Genomic DNA, 24,841 nt, shown 5'->3' with positions numbered 1-24,841 from the left:
GAAACTCAACTCCACTGTATCCCAAGGAACACAGAGCCTCATCATTTATTTACTTCTGGAGTTTCCCCAGTACTAGCACTTTGGGCTCTGACCAGCTGCTAATGGAGGTGGTTTTCTGTCCAGGGTTTGTGGATCTGATGAATGGATGGACGAGTGGAAGATAAGTAAACAGATTCAATTCAGACTCCTTAGGAGTGAAAATACCTGCAGGTATTTTCAATACCTGCAGGTATACTCATTATTCAGAAGGCAAAAGTGAGTGTTAATAGTTTTCCCAACATATATAATTCAGTCTTATATCAAGAAAGCACATCTTCCTGTCAACATGACTTTGACTCTGCTCCACATGGACAAAATAAGCTTGGCACAATATTTAATGGGTACTGGTTAGTCCCACTAACATATCACATTCATTAGAAATAATGTAACCAGTGGAAAATTGATTATTTCTCATTATGTTTTGTAGACAAGGGGCAGGAAGTCACCACCTATTTTCTCTAGATAAATATTACCTATTTTACCATCTTATAGATAAGGAAATTGTGACTCATGGAGAAAAGTTAACACAAAGCTAGTAAATTGCAAAACTAAAACACTTTTGCCAACAGACCCAGTGTTCTTTGTACCTCACCTAAGCCGCTTGTGAGAAATAGCAGCATAATGTTGAAATGAGCTGAGGAGGGTGTGAATACTGACCTTGTGATTTTCCCATAAACTGGTGTTCCTTTACTCAGTTCCTTAAGCAAGGCATGTTCTTCACCAATGAGCCGTTTTTGCTCATGCTTTTTGCCCTCTTCAGGGAGCCATCTGACCTCCTTCCTTTGTCTGGTCTCTTCTCATCTCTTAGAGAGGTCTTCCCGCCTCACTGTCATTCTTTCCTTTCTCAGCTGCCATTTTGTTTCCATTACAATTCTTCAATTTGCGATGATCTTGTCTGTTTACTTGTATTTTTAAAATGTTTCCTTGTTTGTTTGTAGTTGTCAGCTTAAAATCTTAGGGCAAGGAACTCATCTGTCTCATTAACTTTGTGACCCCACTACCCAGTGAGGTTACCCTAAAGGCAGTAACAATATTTGTTGAATCCTGAAGACATTTAGGTCTATATTGGCAGAGAAAGGATGAGGGGAAAGAAATAGTCATTTTCAGGGAGTGCTTTTTGTGTGCCAGCATCTGCATGAAATAGCATTGTTTTCTTTTTGTTTTGATGCAGATGCTCAGAATCTTTTTTTTTTTTTTTAAGATTTATTTATTTATGATAGAGAGGGGGTGGGGCAGAGACACAGGAGGAGGGAGAAGCAGGCTCCATGCCGGGAGCCTGACGTGGGACTCGATCCCGGGACTCCAGGATCGTGCCCTGGGCCAAAGGCAGGCACCAAACTGCTGAGCCACCCAGGGATCCCCTGGATGCTCAGAATCTTAAACTAGGTTACAGAGCTAATAACTGGTGTAGCCAGCTGTCAAGCCAGACCTGTCTGTTGGTTTTTGTTTTTCCTTACCAATCCAGTGAAGGTCCACAATAGTAGATCATGCAAACAAACTGGTTTTATAATGTTGGATGCAACAATTCTTCAAATATGCCTTGTATTTAGTGCCTAGAGTTTTTAGGAAAATGGTCATATTTAAAATTTCCTGAGATGATGATTGATTTAGTACTAGACATCTCCCCTGCCACAAAGGAAGCCCAGGTAAACTGCCAGTGACTGAGTTAAGGGTAAAAATAGCTAAATTTTCTTAGGCTAAATTCTTAGCCTAATTCTTAGGCTTTGTATATTTCCCCAGGCTGTGGTGCCACTGGTGTAAGCTCAGAGTGGGAACCATTATTTTTGGAGCTCTTACAATATGGTAAGTACATACTAATGTCTGCTTAAGTGGTCTCTAACCCTCAGAACAATTCTTAAGAAGTGGGTGGCATTGCTTTTTCCATTTGACAGATGGGGAACCCAAGACTCAGAGGTTCATTAACTGGCACAGGGCATGGACTATTGGCAGGCTTATCTCTCAGAGCACTCACATTTTCCCTGAGTGGTGTCTGCAGGTCAGGAATACTGGGAACAGTATCTTCAGCTTATTTTCACATTTCCAAGCTGGAAGAACAAGCTAGTCAGCGAAAGCTCCCTGAAGTAAACACAGATGGAGGGATGTTCTCAGTTGGGACACTTAGCTGAGTTTTTGGCTTGGACACCTATTAGAATTTATTGGAGTATCTGCTCTGACTGTCTTGCCCCAACCCTGCTCACCTCTGCATATTTATTCCAAAATGGAATGGATTCCTTTGAGAACTCACCTCTAAGCTTTACTGATAGTTTAGGGAAACTCAGGAGAAGCCTATTTCCCACATGTGTTTCAGCCCAGATTCTCCAATATCTGGGTAAGTTTTAGCTTACACCTGCTGAATGGTCATGGGGCCAGCCATCCTTGTTCTCTTATAAGGGGATAATACAGCCGTAGTGCCTTAAATGTGCCAAGTATCCTTAGTTTAAGAGCAAAACTTAGTGTGTTGAGATCCTGCTTCTCTTGGATCCCTGGACTTCTTGGCTAGTGAGAAGGAGAATCTGCTTTAGGGGATACTTTCTTTTATTTTTATTTTATTTATTTTATTTATTTTTAAGATTTTATTTATTTACTCATGAGAATACACAGAGAGGAGAGAGAGAGAGAGAGAAAAATATATTTTAAATATCTATTATGTGGTAGATACTGTATTGATACTTTCTTTTATAATGCCTTATGACTGATCCCAGCTTCTGGCTCCATAGTCCCATGCTGACTACAGAGAGGAACAGGAAGGAGGAAAGTGGGTCAGTATTCCCAACACTTTGGACAGAGGCGGGCCCCCACATGAGTTGTGTTGGAGTGGAAGGAAGTTGGCCTAGGTGTCTTAAGGCCTAGAGGAGAGAATTCTCTGGGGTCAGCCTCCTCATCTGTCAAGGAGAGTTTATGATACCCATCTGCACACTGTCTAGACCTCAGGATGGACAAATTCAGGATTACTGTGAGTGGCTGTGTATAGCAACCACATCACACATGATCAACTCCCACCTCCTATACCATTGTTGTTACATGACATTAGGAAACAATACAGTGAGGTGGGGTGAGGACTCCAGGAGGAAATAAATAACCAGCAACCATTTCCTCAAGGTCTGATGTTCCCATTTTATAGAGGGGAGCTCAGGCCCAGTGAGCCAGGTTAATAAGTGACTTATTTATGAAGGGCAAAGACTGGATTCAGGAAGTTGTTGCCTTTGGTCCATTTGCCTTCTGAGAAGGATTAATAAAGATTAGCCTGAGTCTACTGTCATTTTTTCAGTGTGTTACCAGAGTGGCCCCTGAGGCTGTTGCGGTGTCTTTGAAGTCCTCCATCTTTGGCTGGGGAAAGCCCAGTGCATGGGACCTTTCTCTCACACACATCCTGTTGTGGCTTCTGCTGCCACTTTTCCCATTGGGCTATCCCAGGTGGTTGGAAGAAAGACATAATAAAATTCTGTTAGGGAGGGAATTGCCTTTGTTTAGGAAAATCTGTTGTAGTCAGCCTGAGGACAGAAGGGGAAATGAAGAGAAAATGAGAGATGGCCAGAGGCTCTGCTTATAAAAATGACCCAAATTTTGTCTTCTCTACAAGACCAATGCAGATCTGACTATTTAAAATTGAATCTTATTTCCCCCAGCATGGTTGGTCCTTTACCTTTGCATCTTCTCTGTCTTTTTGTGAGAGTAATTACCACATTCCAGTCTACTCTATAATTTGCTTATTTATCACTTTATTTATGTTGTCTATCTCCCATTCTGGACTACATTCCAGGAGAGCAGTCTCTGTCTCTTTGCTCAGATACCTCCCAAATGCCTGGGCAGACCCAACGCATGAACAATACAAAAAACTCACAAATGTTTGTTGGATGAATGAGTGAGTTTGGGAAAGGAAGGAGAGTTGAGCCACAGATTAGGGCAGAGTAGCAGCAAGTGTATAAGGGGTATTTTCAAGAGCAGGGAACCAAAGTCTAACTGCAGGCAGGGGGTGCTGGCCTGATATATACCCCAACCCCTGTTTCCTTGGTCCTCCTCCACCAATCGTGTGTGTGTGTGTGTGTGTGTGCATGTACGTTTTATGATGTATGTGAATACATGTTTGAGTGTGTATGAATGCAGAAAGATGGAGAGGCCAGGGAAGTCCAGTTTACACTCAATGCCAGGGGTACCTCGGGCTTTGTGTGAAGGTGCTGGGAGGGGCTGATCTAGGCTCTCCCCAACAGTGGCTTCCCAGACAGCCAGGCCAGATGAACTGCCCGGAGTGTTGGAGGTGGCAGGAGCAATGGTGTGGGCCCTTCATGTTGGTATGTAGAACATGCTGCAAGCAGGGGCTTCATGGCCTCTCTGCCCTGTGAGGCTGTATCATGGGTTTACTCTCATCCTGGTTAAAACAGTTGCTCCAGGGGGCCTTGACCCCCTTTCCTGAGCTGCAAGGACCCCATGTGGCATGATTCTGAGTTCTGACTATCCGAGCTGTGTGAGCTTGGACAAGTCTCATGTTTCTCTTCTATGCCTTGGTTTCATTTGTAAATGGTCTAATCAAGGTGACTTCTTTATCAGGTTGGTATAAAGTGATGCTTATGATTTATTAATAGATACTGGAATACATTCAGTGGGCATAGCCAACATGAGACAGCATCAAGGACACACCTTGTTCTCCTGCATGTTTTGCCAAAGGCAGGCCTTAACCAAAGTTGCACCCGATTTTTGGAGGCCTAAGAAAGTTGACCAACTGCACAGCTGCCAAAAGGTTAAGCTGCCTGTGGCTCTTTGGCTTTGGCAGAGCTGATCCAGAAACCCCTCCCTGCAGGCAGTGGTGCTTTCTGATTGTTCAGTCACCTGCTATATAAGGCCCTTCACACACCTGCTCTTATGCTGTACTGGGATCCACCTTCGGGAGAGCAGTCTCCAGGCCAGACTCTGAAGGTGAGGGGCTGAAGCCAAGCTGTGGTGGGGGCCCCAGCTTTAAAAAGCTAAAACCAAGAGAAGGCCAATGTGGGATGGCTGGGGTTCAGGGCATTATCATGGCCCTTGCTTCTTTAGCAGTGCTCAGGGGAAGGAAGTCTGGAGGGGAGAGCTCTGTGCCTGGGGTTTGCTCTCTGTTTTGTGCTATGTCCTTTTCATAGCTGCTCTGAACTTGCTTATGTATAACATGAAAGCAGTTGTAATAGGATGCACTCAAAAAATATCCAATGATAGATGAGTGGGAAGGAATTTGCAAAGGGGTTTTTCAGATGCTACTTGTTCTTATTTTGCAGATGAGGCCTCCTGCACCAACAGCCACCTCCCTGGTTTCTCTGTAGAGGTGGTGAGCAGGGCCACTTCTAGGCTCTCTTTGCTGTGTGTCTCTAGGCCAGATCCTGATCTCTGTGGGCCTCCTTTATTTCCCTCTGAAGATGAGGCTAATAATCAGGGGTATACCACAAGAAGAAGTGGTTGATATATCTGACATGGCTGCTGTGACCTCCTTACCCTCATCTCTTTCTTTCCTTTTCCCTTCTCTATACTTACAAGGCTTGAGAGGCCCTTCCCAGGAGGCTCAACCTCTGAGCCTGTCTCTGTACTGGGGTTTCAGGCCTGGAGGGGTGATCAGGCGTGGGGGTATGTTGGGTGCAACGTATGGAACATCTGCCACAAGTTCCAAACCATATATACTTAATTTTTCTCCTTGGATTTCTGTACTATGTGGCCCTTACATAATAGATATACCCCTCTACCTACCCTGATTGAACTAGTGTCTCTTCCTTTTTGCCAACCTCTAATAAGTCAACTAAGTGATCACAGTTGCAGTGGTATGTGTGTGTGGTTGTGGTATGCTGAGATAAGAGGTGGGGGGCTGACTGCAGCCTCAGGTGTTAGTTGTCTTGGTAAGCAGCAGCTATCATGAGCTGGAAGGATGCAGAATGAAGTCCCAGTTTTGGCCTCATGAGCTCGGTGAATTTGGGCAGCTTCCCTATCTCTCCATTGGCAGGTTCCTCACCTGCTGAGTGGGACAGTAAGCCACACTATGCCCTGGGACTTTCTGTAATGAAGGGAATGTTCCAAAGTTGTGCTGGCCAATAAGTAGTAGCTAGCCAGGTGAGACCGAGAAATAGAATGTTTTTTCTTTCATTCCTTCAATGACTTTAAATTTAAGTAGCCACATGCAGTTTGTGGCTACCATTTATAGGATCAATGAACTAACAATTAGGAAGGACTCAGGGCAGAGACAGATACTTCTACTCCCTGTTGCTCTGATACATGGGCAAGTTGAAATCCTGGGAGCTCTGATTCGGGATCCTAATGGATACAGCAAACCTTAGCTATCAGATGACTGTCAACACAGAAAGATTTGGAGACTTATCAGTTGGAGGTGTGCTGGGGCCTCTGGTTCTGTCCTGCAGGTTGAGTGTGTCCAGGCCTGGGGCTCTGGGAGTCCCATCTGTTGGAGGCAGTGTGGGTCGTGGTTAGGTGCCTGGGCCAACCCCAGCTCTAATACCTCCTAGGGATGTGATCTTGACTTTGAGTGGTTTATTTGATCTCTCTGGGACTTGATTTCCCCTATGAAATGAGAGTGGTGCTAATAATAGCACTTGCTTGCTAGGGTGAAGGCAGCACATGAATTAATGAACATAAAGTGCTTGGAAGAGAGTACGTGCTCAATAGGTGGTGATGACAACGACAGAGCTCCTAAGTGAATTATGTGAATGTGGTGAGATATTATTAGCTAGAGGACTACATTATACTTTATTCTTGGACCCCATCCCCAGTGGGGCTGATAATCATCTGTCTGCTCATGTTGTATCTGAAGTGGCTGTGGGGAATGTCCAGGCTGTGTTTTGTAGCTGTGTGTAGATGTGCAGGCATCCAGGATTGGGGGAAACTCAGACTGGCACAGGTGAAAGGGCAGCATAGAAACTACATCACAGTTCTGTGCTCCCAGCTGAGAATGCTGATTTTTTCTGTAACATGGGATGTTGTGGCCCAGCACCCTTGCCAGCCCCCAGACTGCCTTCTTTGTGTCTTTTCAGGCATAAGGCTCTGCACCACAGTCCTCTTCCTCGGGAGACACCAGGTCCTGCACCATGAAGGGCATCCTTGTTGCTGTTATCATCACAGCATTTGTGGTTGCAGCTGTAGGTGAGAGAAACCACTGACACCCTTTGGGAATGAAGACCTCTTCTGACACACTGTATCAAAGTCTTCTCACTCTTGGTATTCTGGGGTCCTGTCCCATGGCATTTCATGTCAAGGTGTGGTCAGTGGAAAATATGAGACCCCTCTGGGCACACTGCCCTCAGAGGAGCCTCTCTGTGCTATGGGTCTTCCCACTGGGAAATGGTACACAGTGCGGAGAAAGTAATGGAGGTGGCTCCATCTCACAGCCTCAAGTATGGGGGGTCCCAGAGGGAAGGGATGCCATCCCCACTATTCTTTGGGGGGTGTGGATGTGGTGCTTTGTCCAGAGTACAGTCTATAAGTGTCCCCTGAATGTTGACAGTGCTGCCCATCTTGTCTCACCAGAATCCCTAAGTTGCGTGCAGTGTAATTCAGTGACAAACCCTTGTGAAAACAGCAGCGTCTCTCAGTGTCCTGACAATGCCAATGCCAGCTGTACCAGTTTGGTGGCCAGGTTTTCTCAAGGTGAGCCTGGGATGCTATAACCCCCATTTCTGGGATTTGCACAGGGCAGGAGCAACTCAGCCAGGGAGGAAAGGAAGACTGAGAAAGGGCTGGGCTGTGCAAGGAGACAGATGGGGTTTGAAGACCCTTCTGGAAAAAGCAACATGCAGGAGTCAGGTGAGAATGTGGGGCAAGCTGACAAGCTCTTGTGACTTCTTGGAATTGCTGTTCTTGTCTAAAATCCCATTCTAGACCTATATTGGTGGATGCGAGAAGCAAGGGCAGCTCTTAGTTAAATTACAAAGCAGGCAGTTTGCTCTGGGTGCTTGCATTCTTCCATTTTTCTGGCTCCCTTTCCTCTCCTCACTGCTCCTTCCTTTTCGAGATCCAACACGCTTGCACCCAGGGTAGTTTGCTGCATGATTTTTGCCTCTTTCCCACAGCACTTAGATTTCTTTTTAATGTTTTATAATGGACATTTTCAAATATGCACAGAAGCAAGAAGAATATAATGAATTGCCATGTAACCACTATCCTGTGTCAACAATGATCATTTTGCTTCTTTTAATGGTATTTTATATTTTTTGAGATTTTATTTATTTATTTGAGAGAGAGAAAGAGAGCACAAGCTGGGAGGAGGGGAGGGGGAGAAGGAGAGAGAGAATCAGACACTCTTCACTGAGTGTCGAGCCCCACACAGGACTCTATCCCAGAATCTGGAGATCAGGATGTGAGCCAAAGTCTGATGCTTGACCAACTGAGCCACCCAGGCACTCCTGCAATGGTATGTATGTATGTATGTATGTATGTATGTATGTATGTATTTAAAAGATTTTATTTATTTATTCATGAGAGACACGGAGAGAGAGAGAGAGAGGCAGAGACACAGGCAGAGGGAGAAGCAGGCTCCATGCAGGGAGCCCAATGCGAGACTTGATCCCGGGACTCCAGGATCATGCCCTGGGCTGAAGGCAGGTGCTAAACTGCTGAGCCACCTAGGGATCCCTTGCAATGGTATTTTTTTTTTTAAATATTTATTTATTTATTTATGATAGTCACAGAGAGAGAGAGAGAGGCAGAGACACAGGCGGAGGGAGAAGCAGGCCCCATGCACCGGGAGCCCGACATGGGATTCGATCCCGGGTCTCCAGGATCGCGCCCTGGGCCAAAGGCAGGCGCCAAACCGCTGCGCCACCCAGGGATCCCTTGCAATGGTATTTTAAAGCAAATTTAGGTATCATGTAATTTCTCCTGAAAACACTTCATTATTCATCTCTAATAAGGACTTTTTTTTTTTTACATAACTACCATACCACTGTATACCTAAGAAAATTAACTGTGATTCTTTAATTTCTTCTAATACCCAGGCCATCTTAGAAATATCCTAGTTGTTTCAGATGTTGTGTTATAGCCAATGTGTTAGATTTCAGATACAAACAAAACCCCACATAGCATTTTGCTGTTAGGTCTATTAAGTCAAATTTGTTTTATAATAGCTACCATCACTTTTTTTTTTGGTTCAATCCCATTGATTTGTTGGATAAATTGGGCCAATTGTCCTATAGCTAGCTGTCCCATATTCTGGCTTTGGCTGATTATTTTCTTGTGGTGTCATTTCTTTGTTTCCATATTCCTGGTGTTTCCTTGTAAATTGGACCCATACTGCTCAATAGAGCTGTCTTCAATAACAGAAATGTTGGGGTCCCTGGGCGGCTCAGTGGTTCAGTGTCTGCCTTTGGCCCAGGGCATGATCCTGGAGTCCCGGGATGGAGTCTCGCATTGGGCTCCCTGCATGGAGCCTCCTTCTCCCTCTGCCTGTGTCTCTGCCTCTCTCTCTCTCTCTCTCTCTCTCTCTCTCTCTCCGTGTCTCTCATGAATAAATAAAATCTTTTAAAAAAATGGAAATGTTTATATCAATGCCGTCCTGTACAGTAGCCACATGTAGCTATTGGCCACTTGAAATATAGTTATATGACTGAAGAGCTGAATTTTAAATAGCCACATATAGCTACTGGCTACCATATCAGATAGCTCTGATCTAGAAGCTTGACTGTATTCAGATTTAACATCCTATTGCACGTGGGACCATCTTCTGCTTGGCTGTTTTTAGAGATGCTAAGACTGATCAGTGGCTCTGGATGTTGGCCTGAACGACCATTTCCAAGCTCCTCATCAATCTTTGATCTGAAATTTAGCCTGCATCTCTGCTCATATACTGCTGCAAGAAGGAACTACCTCACAAGGAAGATTTTTCTGTTTGCAAGGAAACCCTCAGTGTCTCTGAAATCACATTGAACTGGGGGTGTGTTTTCTGCTGTTGCCTGAAGCAGTCACTATTCAGAGTCTCTACCCTTTCCCAAGCCTTACACCCAGGACTGACAGTCTTTGTTTGCCTTTTAATAGATCCAGACCACACATACCAGGATAAGGCCTGCTCTGTGGACAACTGCCTAGAAGAGAGAGACATGGTTGAAACCATCATTGTCCATGTGTCCGATACAGAATACTTCCATTTTACAAGCCAGTGCTGCCAAGGAAAGAAGTGCAATGACACCAGTGATGCTCTAGGTGGGTGCTGGCAATGTGCCATCCTCCCTCTGGCCTTTCAGCTCTCTCCTTTCCTTTGCCACCTGCAGTCCTCACCTTCTGGTGAACATCTCAAGTCCAAGCACTTCACTGCATATCTGGGTAACATCAACAGCTGACTTACAGCAATTACTTGAAAAACAAATGGGAAAATCATCACTACTTTCATGCTTTCCTCTTTGTCAGAACAGACAGAAATCATAGTACTCCATGTTGCATAAAATTAGAGGCTTATTAGTATTTCTCCAACTTTGTGGTTTCAGGCTCTCTTTTAAGACTCTAAATCTTAAAAATTATTGAGGACTCTAGAGAAATTTGATTTATGTGAATCATACTATCAATATTTACACTCAGAAATTTTAAAAATTCAAAGAATTTCTAAACAAATTTAAAATCTTTATTTATAGTTCACTAAGAAATCATAAACCCATTACATGTTAACAATAACATTTTTGCATAGAAATAACTATATCTTCCAAAGCAAAAAAATATTTTGTGAGAAGAGCGGCATTGTTACATATTTTCTCAAAGCCCTTTAGTTTCTGGCTTAATAGAAGACAACTGGATTCTCAGATTTGCTTGTGCATTTAGTCTGTTACAATCTCTTATGTCATGTGGTCTCTCAGAAACTCCATTGTACATTCATGAAAGAAAGAGTGTGAAAGAGGCAAGGAACATCTTAGTATTGTTATGAAAATGGTTTTGACCTTGTGGTCTCCCTGAGTGGTTCTTTGGGATTCCCAGGAGTTCCTGGACCACAAATTGATATTGAAAATTGTTGGTTTATACCAAAACTCTCTTTTTGAAGAGAAGAAACCATGGCCAAAAAGGCATGTTTCTAGAGTACAAGTCATTAGTAGCACAGCTGTATCTCAATATAATTTTGTATTAAATGTTAAAGGGGCACGATCATTTATTCAGAGAAAGATTTAGTAATAATTACACATCTATTGGCCGATGTTCAGAATAGCTGGCTAATGTTGACATTGCTTGATTTTCTTTTCTTTTTTTTTTTTTAAGATTTTATTTATTTATTCATGAGAGACACAAAGAGAGAGACAGAGACATAGGCAGAGGGAGAAGCAGGCTCCCTGTGGGGACCCTGATGTGGGACTCGATCCCAGGACCTGGGATCACGACCTGAGCAAAGGCAGATGCTCAACCACTGAGGAACCCAGGTGCCCCGACATTGCTTGGTTTTAGATCAAAATCTTACGTTTCTCTTCTCAGCCCAACACACCCACTGACCACAGTCCTTGACGACTGGATGGCTTGTAAGGGAAGGTCTGTGAGGTTGTGTGCTGTAACTATTTTGGTGGGATATGAGGTTAGGATGACTGCTGTCTTTATGCAATTGTCCCATTTTCAAGATCCCTCTGGCTAGCATCTTTGTTTACTTGTCCCCTTCAGTACAAGGCAGTACCATGTTCTATGTTACAACCTTGTTCTAAATTAATGGCTCTTATTCTATCCAGCTCCTCCACTGGAAGATTCATCCAGCAACATACAATGTCCTGCATGTTATGGATCTAATGAAAGTTCCTGTAGTGTGAAATCCAGGAAATGTCATAAAGAAGAACAGTGTGTCGATCTAGTTGCGGAATTTAAGAATGGTTTGTCTTGGGGTTTCAATTCCCTTTTATGGGACTGGAGTTGAAAACATATTAAGCCTTGGGTAATAAGTTCTGAGTTAACAAAAGGAGGCTGGGGGAGGTTAAAAGAATAAGGTCAGAATGCTTTTGGCATAATGAGGCTGTTAATGTAGCCCTGAGCTGCTTGCTATTTTGCCTCCTTAGTCCAGAACCATTCTTTCTGGGCTGTACATCTCTTGAACCCTGTTCTCTTCTGGCTCATAATCAAGCCAGACTCATTTAAGCTCATCATGCTATTCCTGACATTTACTTCTTTACCAGATTGCATTGCTCTGTGGGTGTGTGTAGGATTTGTCTTTTATTTCCTTTTATACCTACATTTTTTTCTGTCTGTCACTGAGAGGGGCTGCCTTATGACAACTTGGGTCACCTGATTGAAGAGTCAAATTGGATTTTAACATCCAACCAATTGTTCTTTCCTACAGAAGTAATTTGATACTAACCATCAAATTAACCACTATAAATAGAAAACTGATACGTATATTATGCTTTAAAGATTCAGGCAGATGTTACATCTGAATATTTAAAGAATAATACATTTATTAGCAAGGATAAGTTCGTTACTGTTAAACAGCAACCTCTAAATCCTCAGGATCAAGGTAACAGATATTTATTTCTTGCTCATATGGCAGTTCATTGCAGAGTCCTGGGGCCTGTTGTCGTTTTCATCTGGAGGATCTGGTCCCCAGCCACCCAGGACGTAGCAGCTCCCTGCTGTATTCTTTGTCTCTCATCAGCAGTTGGGGGAAGACAGGGAATGGAGGGAGGCAGGAGGATTTCTATAGGCAAAGCCTGGAAGTGCATATATCACTCTCTCTCACGTTCTGTTGGCTGGGAAATGCAGTCTCATGGTGTCTAGTGTGGTCCAGCAAGAAAGGAAGAGACATGAAGCTAAAATGAACAGCCAGCCAGTCTCTGCCACAATATGGCTCAGCTTAATAACAGTTTAAGAGCACCAATATCCAGGTACAATTTGATTTCACCTTTTACCAATGGCAATTATAGTACTGGAAATCCATGCTTAACTGTAATTGCAGGCTGAGAAGTGGGGCCAAACATCACAAGTATCCCGAACCTCTTTTTTTTTTTTTAAATAAATTTTATTTTTTAGAACAGTTTTAGGTTCACAGTAAAACTGGGAGGAAGGTAAAGAGATTTCTCACATACCTCTGTCCCCACACACACAGCCTCCCCCACTGTCAACATTCCCCACCAAAATGGTACCTCATGAATCCATGAACCTACATTGATGCATTATTATCATCCAGAGTCCAAGGTTTACATTAGGGTTACTGTTTAGGTTGCATATTCTCTGAGTTGTGACAAATGTATAATGAAGTATATCTACCATTATAGCATCACACAGAATAGCTTCACTGTCTTAAAAATCCTCTATGCACTATTAATCTGTAGCCTCTGGCAACCTCTGATCTTTGTTTTGTTTTGTTTCTGTTTTGTTTTGTTTTTTAACCTCTGATCTTTGTACTCTCCCCATAGTTTTGCTTTTATCAGAATATCATATATTTGGAATCATATAATAGGTAGCCTTTTCACATTGACTTCTTTCACTTAGTAATATGCACTTAAAAGTTTTTTTAATTTAAAAAATCTCTAGGATGTCTACGCAGCTCTGATATTTAATTCTTAAGCTATGTCTGAGGATAACAATAACATCTGAAACAATTTCTCTTTCTGCTCACTTTGTTCCCAGGTGTCTTCTGATGCCAAGGATGGAATTTTAAAAATATTCCTTTGATTTAATCTGAAGCCAGATAGATCAAAGCCATCATACATGTGGGGGTTTTTCCTTTATTTATTTTTGCCCAAGATCACTTTTTTTTTTCAATATTGTAGACATGTGCCAAGCAACACATTTCTCTAGCTTACTGTAATTCAATCTCCAGCACTGCTATTTGCTATAAAAAAGGAATTAATTATTTTCTTCTAAGGGATGTAGAGATTTCTCTTTCCTTCTCAGAACAAGTTAATAGCCCTTCTGATAAGTAGCCAGTCCTGTCCTCCACTTCCTTCCACCCCTGTGTAACTGCCTGTCCTTCAGACCTGTTTAAGTCATAGAGCAACTGGCACATAGTAGCAGCTCAATAGAGGTGGCTGCAGTCACACCCACATTTTCTTTGCAAATCCCCTTGGCCTTTTCCTAGGACCTACACCTTTTAACAGAGTTAAACATAATATAATTCAGATTTAGAATGAAGACCACCTCCAGCTATTTTTTTCCTCTATTCAGATAAAACTCAGGCAGAGAGAACTCAGGTCCAGAGAAGAGTGGGGATAGAAAACGGAATTCATAGGACAGGAGCCTGGGAGGAGTCCTTCTTGGATTGAGAGGAGAGCGCTCTCTGAGCCCATCTCCTGGGTTTTTAATCACCTGCCAGCCCCTCAGGAAAACACCAGAGACTTGGGTCCCAGGCCCATTTCTGGCCTTCACCTGTGAGCTCGGGCTTGCATCCACCTTCTGGAGCCTGTTTCTTTTGAGTTTAGGTGGGGGAGAGTGTCTGGGCGCTGGGACCTCCATGGTACCTCTGCCATTACGGTGTGGTGTTCTTGATCCTGGGCTCCTTCCTCCAGGCTCCTGTTTTAGAACCAGACGTAAAACAGGTTGCTGAACCAGACCTAAAACAGGCCTAAGGAGGAAGGGCAAGAGTGTTGTGAAGTCCTTACTGTTCGCATTACATTCACAGAGACCAAGAAGCTCGTGCTGAAAGGCTGTTCCAAAATCAGTAACTCCACCTGTCAGTTCCTGTCTGCTGAGAACCAGACAATTGGAGGAATCATCTTCCGAAAGTTTAAGTGTGTAGAAGGTTTCAGCTCCTCCTCAACTGCCATTCCTAATTCCCCCCCAACCAACCCTCCTGTCAGCAACTCCAGCACCTCTTCAGCACCCAATTCCAATAAGCCCACCAGCCTGGACTCGGGCTCCAGAGTCTCCTTCACTCCTGCAGCCTTTGGCAGCCTCCTCCTGCTGAGGCTGCTGCTCTGAGACCCATCCTGCCCTCAACTGCCCCTCCCTCCCCCTATTTAACTGCTCAGTTAATTGCAGCCACAGCCCTCCTGGCAAAGCTCAGTGACAGCCACATTTTTCTCCATTATTAAAGGCTGGCCAAGTCTGTCCTGATAGGTTCCTTTGAGCTGCTGTCCATCACCACTTCCCAGTCCCTTGCATTTGAAATCTGTGCACCTTAGTGTGTGGCTCCCAGGACTCCCCTAAACCCTGCCCACCTTACTTCTGAGAAACAGACCTTTTCACCTTGTTGGCATTTTCTGCCTACAGCCCTGCACTTCTGGGGACTAACACGCCACCATTCCCACCCACATACTGAGGGCATGCCCAATTGTGCCTGTAAAGCCCTGTGTTGACCATTCGTGATTGTCCTGGCTCTGGTGACAGGTCCACAGGGACATTATCCACAGGGCCCAAAGAAGGGTGCAGAGGGGTTGCTGAAGGCTGGCAGTCTCCCTTGCCTAACCTCTTGGGGAGAGACATAATGCTTTTGGTGCTCCCACTGACCAGATGTCTCATAGCCTTGTTCAGAATGAAATAGCAACAGAACCCTAGTCCCCCTTCCCAGAGAACCTGCAATTGAAAGCAGAGCTTTTGACTCCATATCAGAGACCTGGGGAGCAAGAAAGCTATTCAATCCAACATGTACAGAAGTCCAGGTTTGGTAAATAAGGTGGGCCTTGAGCTGGACTTGCAAGAATGGAGTTTTCTGTAATAAAAAATTTTAAAGGTATAAACTAGCGTGTGTCTTTATTGTCCAGACTTGCTAACAATGCATCAAAAGAAAAGCCTCCAGAAGGGCATCTTGTGGTACCTCATCAACACAATGAGATGCCACTTCACATACAGTGGGATGGCTATAATAAAAAAGACAGATATTAACAAGTGTTGGTGAGGATGTGGAAAAATTATAACCCTCATACACTGCTAGTGGGAATATAGAATGCTATAGCCACATTGGAAAATACTATGCTATCTCACAAACAAAAATAGAGCTACCATATGACCCAACAATTCAGTTCCTAGGTAGATACTCAAAAGATCTGAAAACATATGCTCATCAATAAAAACCTTGTACGTATATGTTCATAACAGCATAGTAACATCATAACATTTATAATTTTCAAAAAGTGGGAAAAATTCAACTATATCTCACCTGATGGATAAATGAAATGTGGTCTATCCATACAGTGAAATAGTATTCAGTCATAATAAGACATGAAGTATTGATATGTTCCAAACATGGATGAATCTGGAAAACTTTATACTAAGTGGAAGAAGCCAGGCACAAAGGATCACAAATTGTATAATTTCATTCATATAAAATGTACAGAATAGGCAAATCTATAAAGAGACAAGGTAGATCAGTGTTTGTCTAGAGCTGGCCATCAGGGTGGGAGGACTGAATGGTGATAGCTAAGGAGTACATGGTTTCTTTCTGGGTTAGTGGAGATGTTCTAAAATTGATTGCAGTGATGATTGTACACGAAAAAAATCCCCGAATTATATATTTTAAATGGGTGAATTATATGATATATGATTCGTATTTCAATACAAGTCTTTAAAATGACTATTACACTATACATCTAGAGATAAAAGAAAAGAACAGAAGAAACAAAGTCAGCTAAAAGCAGATTTCCAAAGTTCTGCACAGTAAGTGAAGCACCGGGGGCATTTCACTGCCGACTGTACAGATGATGCGTGCCTTTTCATCCCCATCAGTTTGCCATAGACACTGATTTCACAGAATAGAGGCATTTTCAGGATTTCCCACTGACTGACTTATCTCACATAGCATAATATGTCTAGCTCCATCCATGTCATTGCAAATGGCAAGATTTCATTCTTATGGAGGAGTAATATTCCATTGTACATACATATACCACATCTTCTTAGTCCAATCATCAATCAATGAACACTTAGAATATTTCTATAATTAAGCTATTGTGGACAATGCTTCTAAAAATATTGGAGTACATGCACCTTTTTGAATTAATATTTTTGTATTTGGGGGAAAATACCTAGTAGTGCAATTACTAAATCATAGAGCAGTTCTATTTTTTGACTTTTTGAGGAAACTTCATACTCTTTTCCACAGTGGTTGCACAAGTTTGCATTCCCACAAACAGTATGAAGTTTCCCCTTTCTCTGCAGCCTCACTGTTGATTCACGTGTTGCTAATTTTAGTCATTCTGACAGGTGTGAGGTGGTAATCTCATTGTGGTTTTGATTTGCTTTTCCCTGGTGATGAGTGATGGTGAGCAACTTTTCATATGTCTGTTAGTCATCTGTTAGTCATATATCTTGTTCCCAAGAAGATATCCAGATGGTTAATACACATGGCTTCTGCCCATTTCTTAACTGGATTATTTGTTTTGTGGGTGTTGAGTTTGATAAGTTCTTTGTAGATTTTGATACTAACCCTTTATCAGATATATTACTTGCAAACATATTCTCCTATTTCTTAGATTGCCTTTCAGTTTGTTAATTGCTTCCTTCACTGTGTAGAAGCTTTTTATCCTTATAAAGTTCATTTTTGCTTTTGTTTCCCTTGCCTCCAGACATGTGTCTAGTAAGAAGTTGTTAAGACCAAGGTCAAAGAGCCTGCTGGCTGTGTTCTCCTCTAGGATTTTGATAGTTTCCTGTCTCACATTTAGGTCTTTCATACATTTGAACTTATTTTTGGGGATGGTGTAAGAAAGTGGCCCAGTTTCATCTTCTGCATATTGCTGTCCAGTTCTCTCAAAACTTTGTTGAAGAGATTTTCTTTTTTCTTTTCCACTGAGAATTCTTTCCTGCTTTGTTGAGGATTAGTTGACCATAGAGTTGTGGGTCCATTTCTGGGTTTTCTATTCTGTTCCATTGTATAGTGTAAGAAAGTGGTCCAGTTTCTTACTTTTGCATGTTACTGCCTATTTTTACAAACACTTTGTTGATGAGACTGTCCTTTTTTCCACTGGGTACTGTTTCCTACTTTGTTGAAGATTAATTGGCCATACAGCTGTGGGTTTCTTTTTGGGTTTTCTATTCTGTTCCATTGATCAATGTGTCTGTTTTTGTGCCAGTACCATACTGTCTTCATGACTACAGCTTTGTAATATAGCTTGATGTCCAGAATCATGATGCCTTCAGATTTACTTTCCTTTTTCAAGGTTTTTTTTTTGACTATTCAGAGTCTTTTGCCATTCCATATAAATTTTGGGATTATTTATTCTAGCTCTGTGAAAAGTGCTGGTGGTATTTTGAGAGCGATTGCAATGAACATGTAGATTACTTTGTGTAACATAGACATTTTAACAATATTTTTTTCCCAGTCCATGAGCATGGAATACTTTTCCATTTCTTTGTGTCCTCTTCAATTTCTTTCATAAGTGTTATTCAGTTTTTTTGTTTTTTAAATTTAAATTCAATTTGCCAACATATAGCACATCATTAGTTTCAGATGTAGTTTTCAATAACCTATCAGTTGCATATATCACCCAGTGCTCATCACATCACATGCTCTCCTTAAGGCCCATCACCCAATTACCCTCTTCCCCCATCCACCTCCCCTCTAGTAAAGCTCAGTTTATTTCCTATAATTAAGAGTTTCTCATGGTTTTTCTCCCTCTCTGATGACTTTACATTTGGTTTTCCCTCCCTTACCCTATGATCTTCTTCTGCACTGTTTCTTACATTCCAAATATGAGCAAAACAATATAATAGTTGTCTTTCTCTGACTGACTTATTTCACTCAGCATAATAACCTCCAGCTCCATTCATGTCGATGTAAATGGTAAGTATTCATCCTTTCTATTGGCTGAGTAATATTCCATTTGAGGTATTATATATATATATATATATATATATATATATATATATATAATCATTTTCTTTATCCATTCATGTGTTGATAGACATCTCAACTCTTTCCATAATTTTGTTATTGTGGACATTGCTGCTATAAACATTGAGGTGTTGGGGATCCCTGAGTGGCTCAGTGGTTTAGTGCCTGCCTTTGGCCCAGGGCATAGTCCTGGAGCATGGGATCGAGTCCCATGTTGGGCTCCCTGCATGGGGCCTGCTTCTTCCTCTGCCTGTGTCTTTGCCTCTCTCTCTGTCTCTCATGAATGAATAAATAAAATATTTAAAAAAAACAGTGGGGTGCATGTGCCTTTTCAGATAATTATATTTGTATCCTTGGAGTAAATACTTAGTATTGTATTTGCTGGGTCATAGGATAGTTCTACTGTAACTTCTTGAAGACCCTCCATGCTGTTTTCCAGAGTGACTGTACCACCTTGCATTCCCACCAACAGTGTAAGAAGGTTCCCCTTTCTCCTCATCCTCACCAACATCTGTCATTTCCTGACTTATTAATTTTAGCCATTCTGACTGGTGTGAGGTGGTAACTCGTTGTGGTTTTGATTTGTATTTCCCTGAGGCCAAGTGATGAGGAACATTTTCTCATGTGTCTGTTGGTCATTTCTATCTCTTTTTCTTTGGAGAGGTGTCTGTTTATATTTTCTACCCATTTCTTAACTGCATGTTTTTTGGATGTGAGTTTGATAAATTTTTTGCTAATTTTGATACTAGCCCTTTATCAGATATGTCATTTGTAAACACCTTCTTCCATTCCATAGGTTGTCTTTCAGTTTTGTTGACAGTTTTCTTTGCGGTGCTGAAGTTTTTATCTTGATGAAGTCCCAATAGTTCATTTTTACTTTTGTTTTCTTTGCTTTTGGAGATATGTCTAGCAAGAAGTTCCCATGGCTGAGGTCACAGAGTTTGCTGCTGTGTTCTCCTATAGGACTTTGATTGATTCCTATCTCACATTTAGGCATTTCATCTATTTTATCTTTGTGTTTGATGGAAAATGGTCCAGTTTCATTCTTCTACATGTGGCTGTCCAATTTTCCCAATACCATTTGTTGAAGAGACTTTTTTCCATTGGATATTCTTTCCTGCTTTGTTGAAGATTAGTTGACCCTAGAACTGAGGGTCCATTTCTGGGTTCTCTATTCTGTTCTATTGATCTATGTGTTGGTTCTATGCCAGTACCATACTGTCTTGGTGTAATATAGTTTGAAGTCCGCCATTGTGATGGCACCAGCTTTGGTTTTCTTTTTCAACATTCCTCTGGCTAGTCAGGGTCTTTTCTTATTTCATACAGATTTTAGGATTATTTGTTCCAGCTTAGTGAAAAATGTCAATGGCATTTTGATAGGAATTACATTGAATGTGTAGATTGCTCTGAGTAGCATAGATATTTTCACAATATTTATTCTTCCAATTCATGAACATGGAATGTTTTGTCATGTCTTTGTATTTTCCTCAATTTCTTTCATAAGTGTTCTGTAGTTTTTAGAACAAATCCTTTACCACTTTGGTTAGGTTTATTTCTAGGTATCTTGTAGCTTTTGGTGCAATTCTAAATTGGAACAATACCTTAATTTCTCTTTCTTCTGTCTCATTGTTAGAGTATAGAAATGCAATTGACTTCTGTGAATTGATTTTGTATTCTGTAACATGACTGAATTGCTGTATGTTTTAGCAATCTTAGGGTGGAGTCTTTTGGGTTTCCATATAAAGTATCATGTCATCTGTGAAGAGTGAGAGTTTGACTTCTTTGCCAACTTGAATTCCTTTTATTTCTTTTTGTTGTTTGCTGAAGCCAAGCCTTCTAGTACTATTGAATGTTGGTATCTCTGTTGTGTTCCTGACCTTATGAGAAAAGGTTTCAGTTTTTCTCCATTGAGAATGGTATTTTCGTGGGCTTTTATGATATTGAGGTATATTTCCTCTATTCCTACAGTGGAGAGTTTTAATCAAGAAAGGATGCTGTATTTTGAACAGATGCTTTCTCTACATCTATTGAGAAGATCATATGGTTCTTTTTTTTCCCTCTTAGTGATGTGATCTATCACGTTGATTGATTTATGAATGTTGAAACACCCTTGCATTGTGGGAGTAAATCCCACTTGATCATGGTGAATAATCCTCTTAATATACTGTTGGATCCTATTGGCTAGTATCTTGGTGAGAATTTTTGCATCCATGTTAATCAGGGATATTGGGCTGTAATTCTCTGTCTTTGTCTGGTTTGGGGATCAAGGTGATGACCTCATAGAATGAGTTTGAAAGTATTCCCTCCCTTTCTATCCTTGAAGTGGCTTTAGTAGAATAGGTATTATTTCCTCTTTAAACGTTTGATAGAATTCCCCTGGGAAGCCATCTGGCCCTAGACTTTTGTGTCTTGGGAGGTTTTTGATGACTGTTTCAATTTCTTCACTGATTATTGGCCTGTTCATGTTTTCCATTTCTTCCTGTTCCAGTTTTGGTAATTTGTGGTTTTCCAGAAATGCATCCATTTTTTCTAGATTGCCAAATTTATTGGCATATAGTTGCTCATAATATGTTGTTTTTTTAATCGTTTGTGTTTCCTTGGTGTTGTCTGTGATCTCTCCTTTTTCATTCATGATTTTATTAATTTCAGTCTTTTTTATTTTTATTTATTTATAATTTATTTTATTTATTTATGATAGTCACAGAGAGAGAGAGAGAGAGAGAGAGAGAGAGAGAGGCAGAGACATAGGCAGAGGGAGAAGCAGGCTCCATGCACCGGGAGCCTGATGTGGGACTCGATCCCAGGTCTCCAGGATTGCGCCCTGGGCCAAAGGCAGGCACCAAACTGCTGCGCCACCCAGGGATCCCAGTCTTTTTTATTTTTAATAAGGCTGGCTAATGGTTTATCTATCTTATAAATTCTAAGAACCAGCTCCTGATTTTGTTGATCTGTTCCACAGTTCTTCTGGTCTCTATTTCATTGAGTTCCATTCTGATTTTTATTATCTCTCTTCTGCTTGGTTTAGGCTTTATTTGCTATTCTTTCTTTAATTCCTTTAGGTGCAAGGATAGCTTGTGTATTTGAGTTCTTTCCAATTTTTGAGGAGAAATATATTGTATTGCAATGTATTTCCCTCTTAGGATCACTTTTGCTATATCCCAAATATTTTTAACAGTTGTATTTTCATTTTCATTAGTTTCCATGAATCTTTTAAATTCTTCTCTAATTTCTTGGTTGACCCATTCATCTTTTAGCAGGATGCACTTTAACCTCCATGTGTTTGAGCTTCTTCCAAGTTTCTTCTTGTGATTGAGTTCTAGTTTCAAAGCACTGTGGTCTGAAAATATGCAAGGGGCAATCTCAGTTTTTTGGTATCAGTTGATACTGTATTTGTGACCCAGTATGTGATCTATCCTGGAGAAAGTTCCATGTGCACTTGAGAAGAACGTGTATTCAGTGGCATTAGGATGGAATGTTTTGTATATATCTGTGAAATCTATTTGGTCCAGTGTATCATTCAAAGTCCTTGTTTTTTTCTTGATGTTTTGCTTAGAAGGTCTGTCTTTTGCTGAGAGTGCTGTGGTGAAGTCTACTATTAGTGTATTATCTAAGTATGTCTTTACTTTAGTTATTAATTGATTGATATATTTGGCTGCTCCCACTTTGAGAGGCATAAATATTCATAATTATTAGGTCTTCTTGTTGGATAGACCCTTGGATAGACCATTTGAATCATAAAAGGTTCTCCACACCTTCATTTTCAGGCTGCAGGTATCCTTAGGTCTAAAATGAGTCTCTTGTAGACTGCATATAGATGGGTCTTACTTTTTTTATCCAGTCCAATACCCTGCATCTTTTGATGTGATCATTTAGCCTGTTCACATTCAGAGTAACTATTGAAAGATATGAATTTAGTGTCATATATTACCTATTCAGTTCCTATTTTTGTGGATTGATTCTTTGGGCTTCATCTTTCTTTTACAGGGTCCCCCTTAATATTTCTTGCAGAGCTGGTTTGGTTGTCACACATTCTTTTAGTTTCTGCCTATCCTGGAAGCTCTTTATCTCTCCTATTCTGACTGAGAGCCTTGCTGGATAAAGTATTCTTGGCTGCATGTTTTTCTCATTTAATGCCCTTCATATAGCATGCCGGCCCTTTCTGGCCTGATTCTGTGGAGAGGTCTGCTGTTAATCTGACATTTTTTCCCATATAAGTTAAGGATCTCTTATCTCGAGCTGCTTTAAGAATTGTTTATTTTTAAAATTTGCAAGTTTCATTATTAAATGTCGAGGTGTTGAATGGTTTTTATTTTTTTGGGGGGGGGGACCTCTCTATCTCCTGGATCTGAATGCCTGTTTCCTTTCCCAGATTAGAGAAGTTCTCAGCTATGATTTGTGCAAATACACTTTGTGGTCCTCTCTCTCTCTCTCTCTCTCTCTCTCTCAGCCTCTTCTGGAATCCCAATTAGACATATATTCTTTCCTCTCAAGCTATCATTTATTTCCTTAAGCCTTTCTTCATGGGTTCTTAATTGTTTTTCTCTTTTTTCCTCAGTATCCTTCCTTTCCAACAACTTGTCTTCTGTCACTCAGTCTCTCTTCTACCTCATTAACCTTAGCAGTTATAGCATCCAATTTGGACTGCATCTCAGTTAAAGTATTTTTCATTTTGGCCTGATTATATCTCATTTCTGCAGTAAGAGAGTCTCTAGAGTCCTTTATGCTTTTCCCATTGCCACCAGTAACTTTATAATTATACTTCTGATTTGAATTTCTGACATGGTATTTAAATCCACATTCAGCAATTCTGTGGCAGAGATTATTTGTTTCCAGTTCTTTCTTTTGTGGTGAATTTTTCCTTCTAGTCATTTTGTCCAGTGCACAGTGGCTGTATAAGTTATAAGAGTCAAAAATATCATCCATGACTTAAGTAAAATATACCCTAGATGATTCTGAAAAGACCAGAAAAAAAGCAGAATAGAACAAAATAAAACAAAAGAACCACTACAATGAAAATCAAAATTTAAACAATACAGTAAAAATAAAAAAAATAAAAAACAAGGAAAAAAAAGTGTGTTGTTGGTGGTGAGGAAGTGGTGGTGGAGAGAATATAGTCTCTGAAGGGACCTAGAGGGTGATTCTCTTGGTTCCTGTGTATTTTGTTTTGTATGTTAGAAGATGCTCAATTCCAAATTTATATATAAACCAGCAAAACTTATATAAAGACTCAACATTGACCCCCCAAACATAAAGAAGATAAAATAAGGGGCAGAATGGGAAGGACGAGAATATATAGTTTCACAAAATGAACCGACATGGTGTTCCACTTTGTTCTGGATGTATTTTTGTCCATGTGTTAGAAGGTACTAACTTCCACCATTGTAAAACAAAATGATACAGAAAAAAACAAAAAAGCAAAAACCCATATTTCATGTATCTACCAAAATTAAATTGAATACATTGAAGGGAATCCAAAACTGAAAAATAACTGGCACTGAGGGGGGCACTTGGCAGGATGAGCACTAGGTGTTATGCTATATGTTGGCAAATTGAACTCCAATAAAAAAAACAAAAGTGAAAAATATATCTAAGACATGTAACTGTAGAAATATGAAAGTCAAAAAGGAAAAAGCTTAAAAACAAAGAGTTGTTAAAACATTGTAGTTAAGGCAGGAAAAAAGAAAAAATATTGGAAATTATTAACCTGATATAAAAACGAGTTGTAATGAAAACAAAAACAAAAACAACCCTTTAGTTCTATATATTATTTTCCCTCAGTCCTGTAACTCTCCAGTGCTGCTTTTTTCAGTAAACTTGCTTTTCCCTTGTTCTTCCAGCATTTATTCTGGCAGAGAGGTCTGCTGTGCTGATTCTCATGTGTCTTTACCTGGGTGCTGGGCTCAGTATGAGGTCTTTATCCTGTGAGATCTTTGTAACAAGACCCCACCTTGTTATAAGCAAAAAACTTTTCTCTCTGTAGCATTCCACCTAACCTCTTTATATCTCAGGTCAAATCTGGAGGTGTTCATGATGTTTTGAAAGTTACCTAGGTATGTTTGTGGGATCAGATAAGTTGAGGACCCCTACTCTTTCACCATCTTACCTTGATCTTCGTTTCCATGAATTTTA

The 24,841-nt window shown here is 40.9% G+C and overlaps 1 protein-coding gene across 2 annotated transcripts; it reads left to right on the top strand.

Annotated features, from left to right (window-relative positions):
• The first annotated feature begins 4,875 nt into the window (after window positions 1-4,875).
• LYPD8 (LY6/PLAUR domain containing 8) lies at window positions 4,876-15,619 on the top strand. Of its 2 annotated transcripts, XM_041751283.1 has the most exons (6): window positions 4,876-4,950; window positions 7,035-7,143; window positions 7,528-7,647; window positions 10,030-10,194; window positions 11,688-11,825; window positions 14,567-15,619. In XM_041751283.1, exons 2-6 carry the CDS (start codon window positions 7,089-7,091, stop codon window positions 14,863-14,865), a joined length of 777 nt encoding a protein of 258 aa, XP_041607217.1. In that variant the 5' UTR covers window positions 4,876-4,950; window positions 7,035-7,088; the 3' UTR covers window positions 14,866-15,619. The 2 variants fall into 2 exon arrangements, with proteins under 2 accessions (XP_041607217.1, XP_041607219.1); XM_041751285.1 differs by lacking the exons at window positions 4,876-4,950; window positions 7,035-7,143; window positions 7,528-7,647 and adding an exon at window positions 7,682-7,803.
• Window positions 15,620-24,841: the final 9,222 nt, after the last annotated feature.

This window comes from Vulpes lagopus, chromosome 4 (assembly GCF_018345385.1).
Source record: "Vulpes lagopus strain Blue_001 chromosome 4, ASM1834538v1, whole genome shotgun sequence".
Lineage (NCBI taxonomy): Eukaryota > Metazoa > Chordata > Mammalia > Carnivora > Canidae > Vulpes > Vulpes lagopus.
The sequence above is the reverse complement of the archived record's forward strand: the minus strand, read 5'-3'. Positions and strand labels throughout refer to the sequence as shown.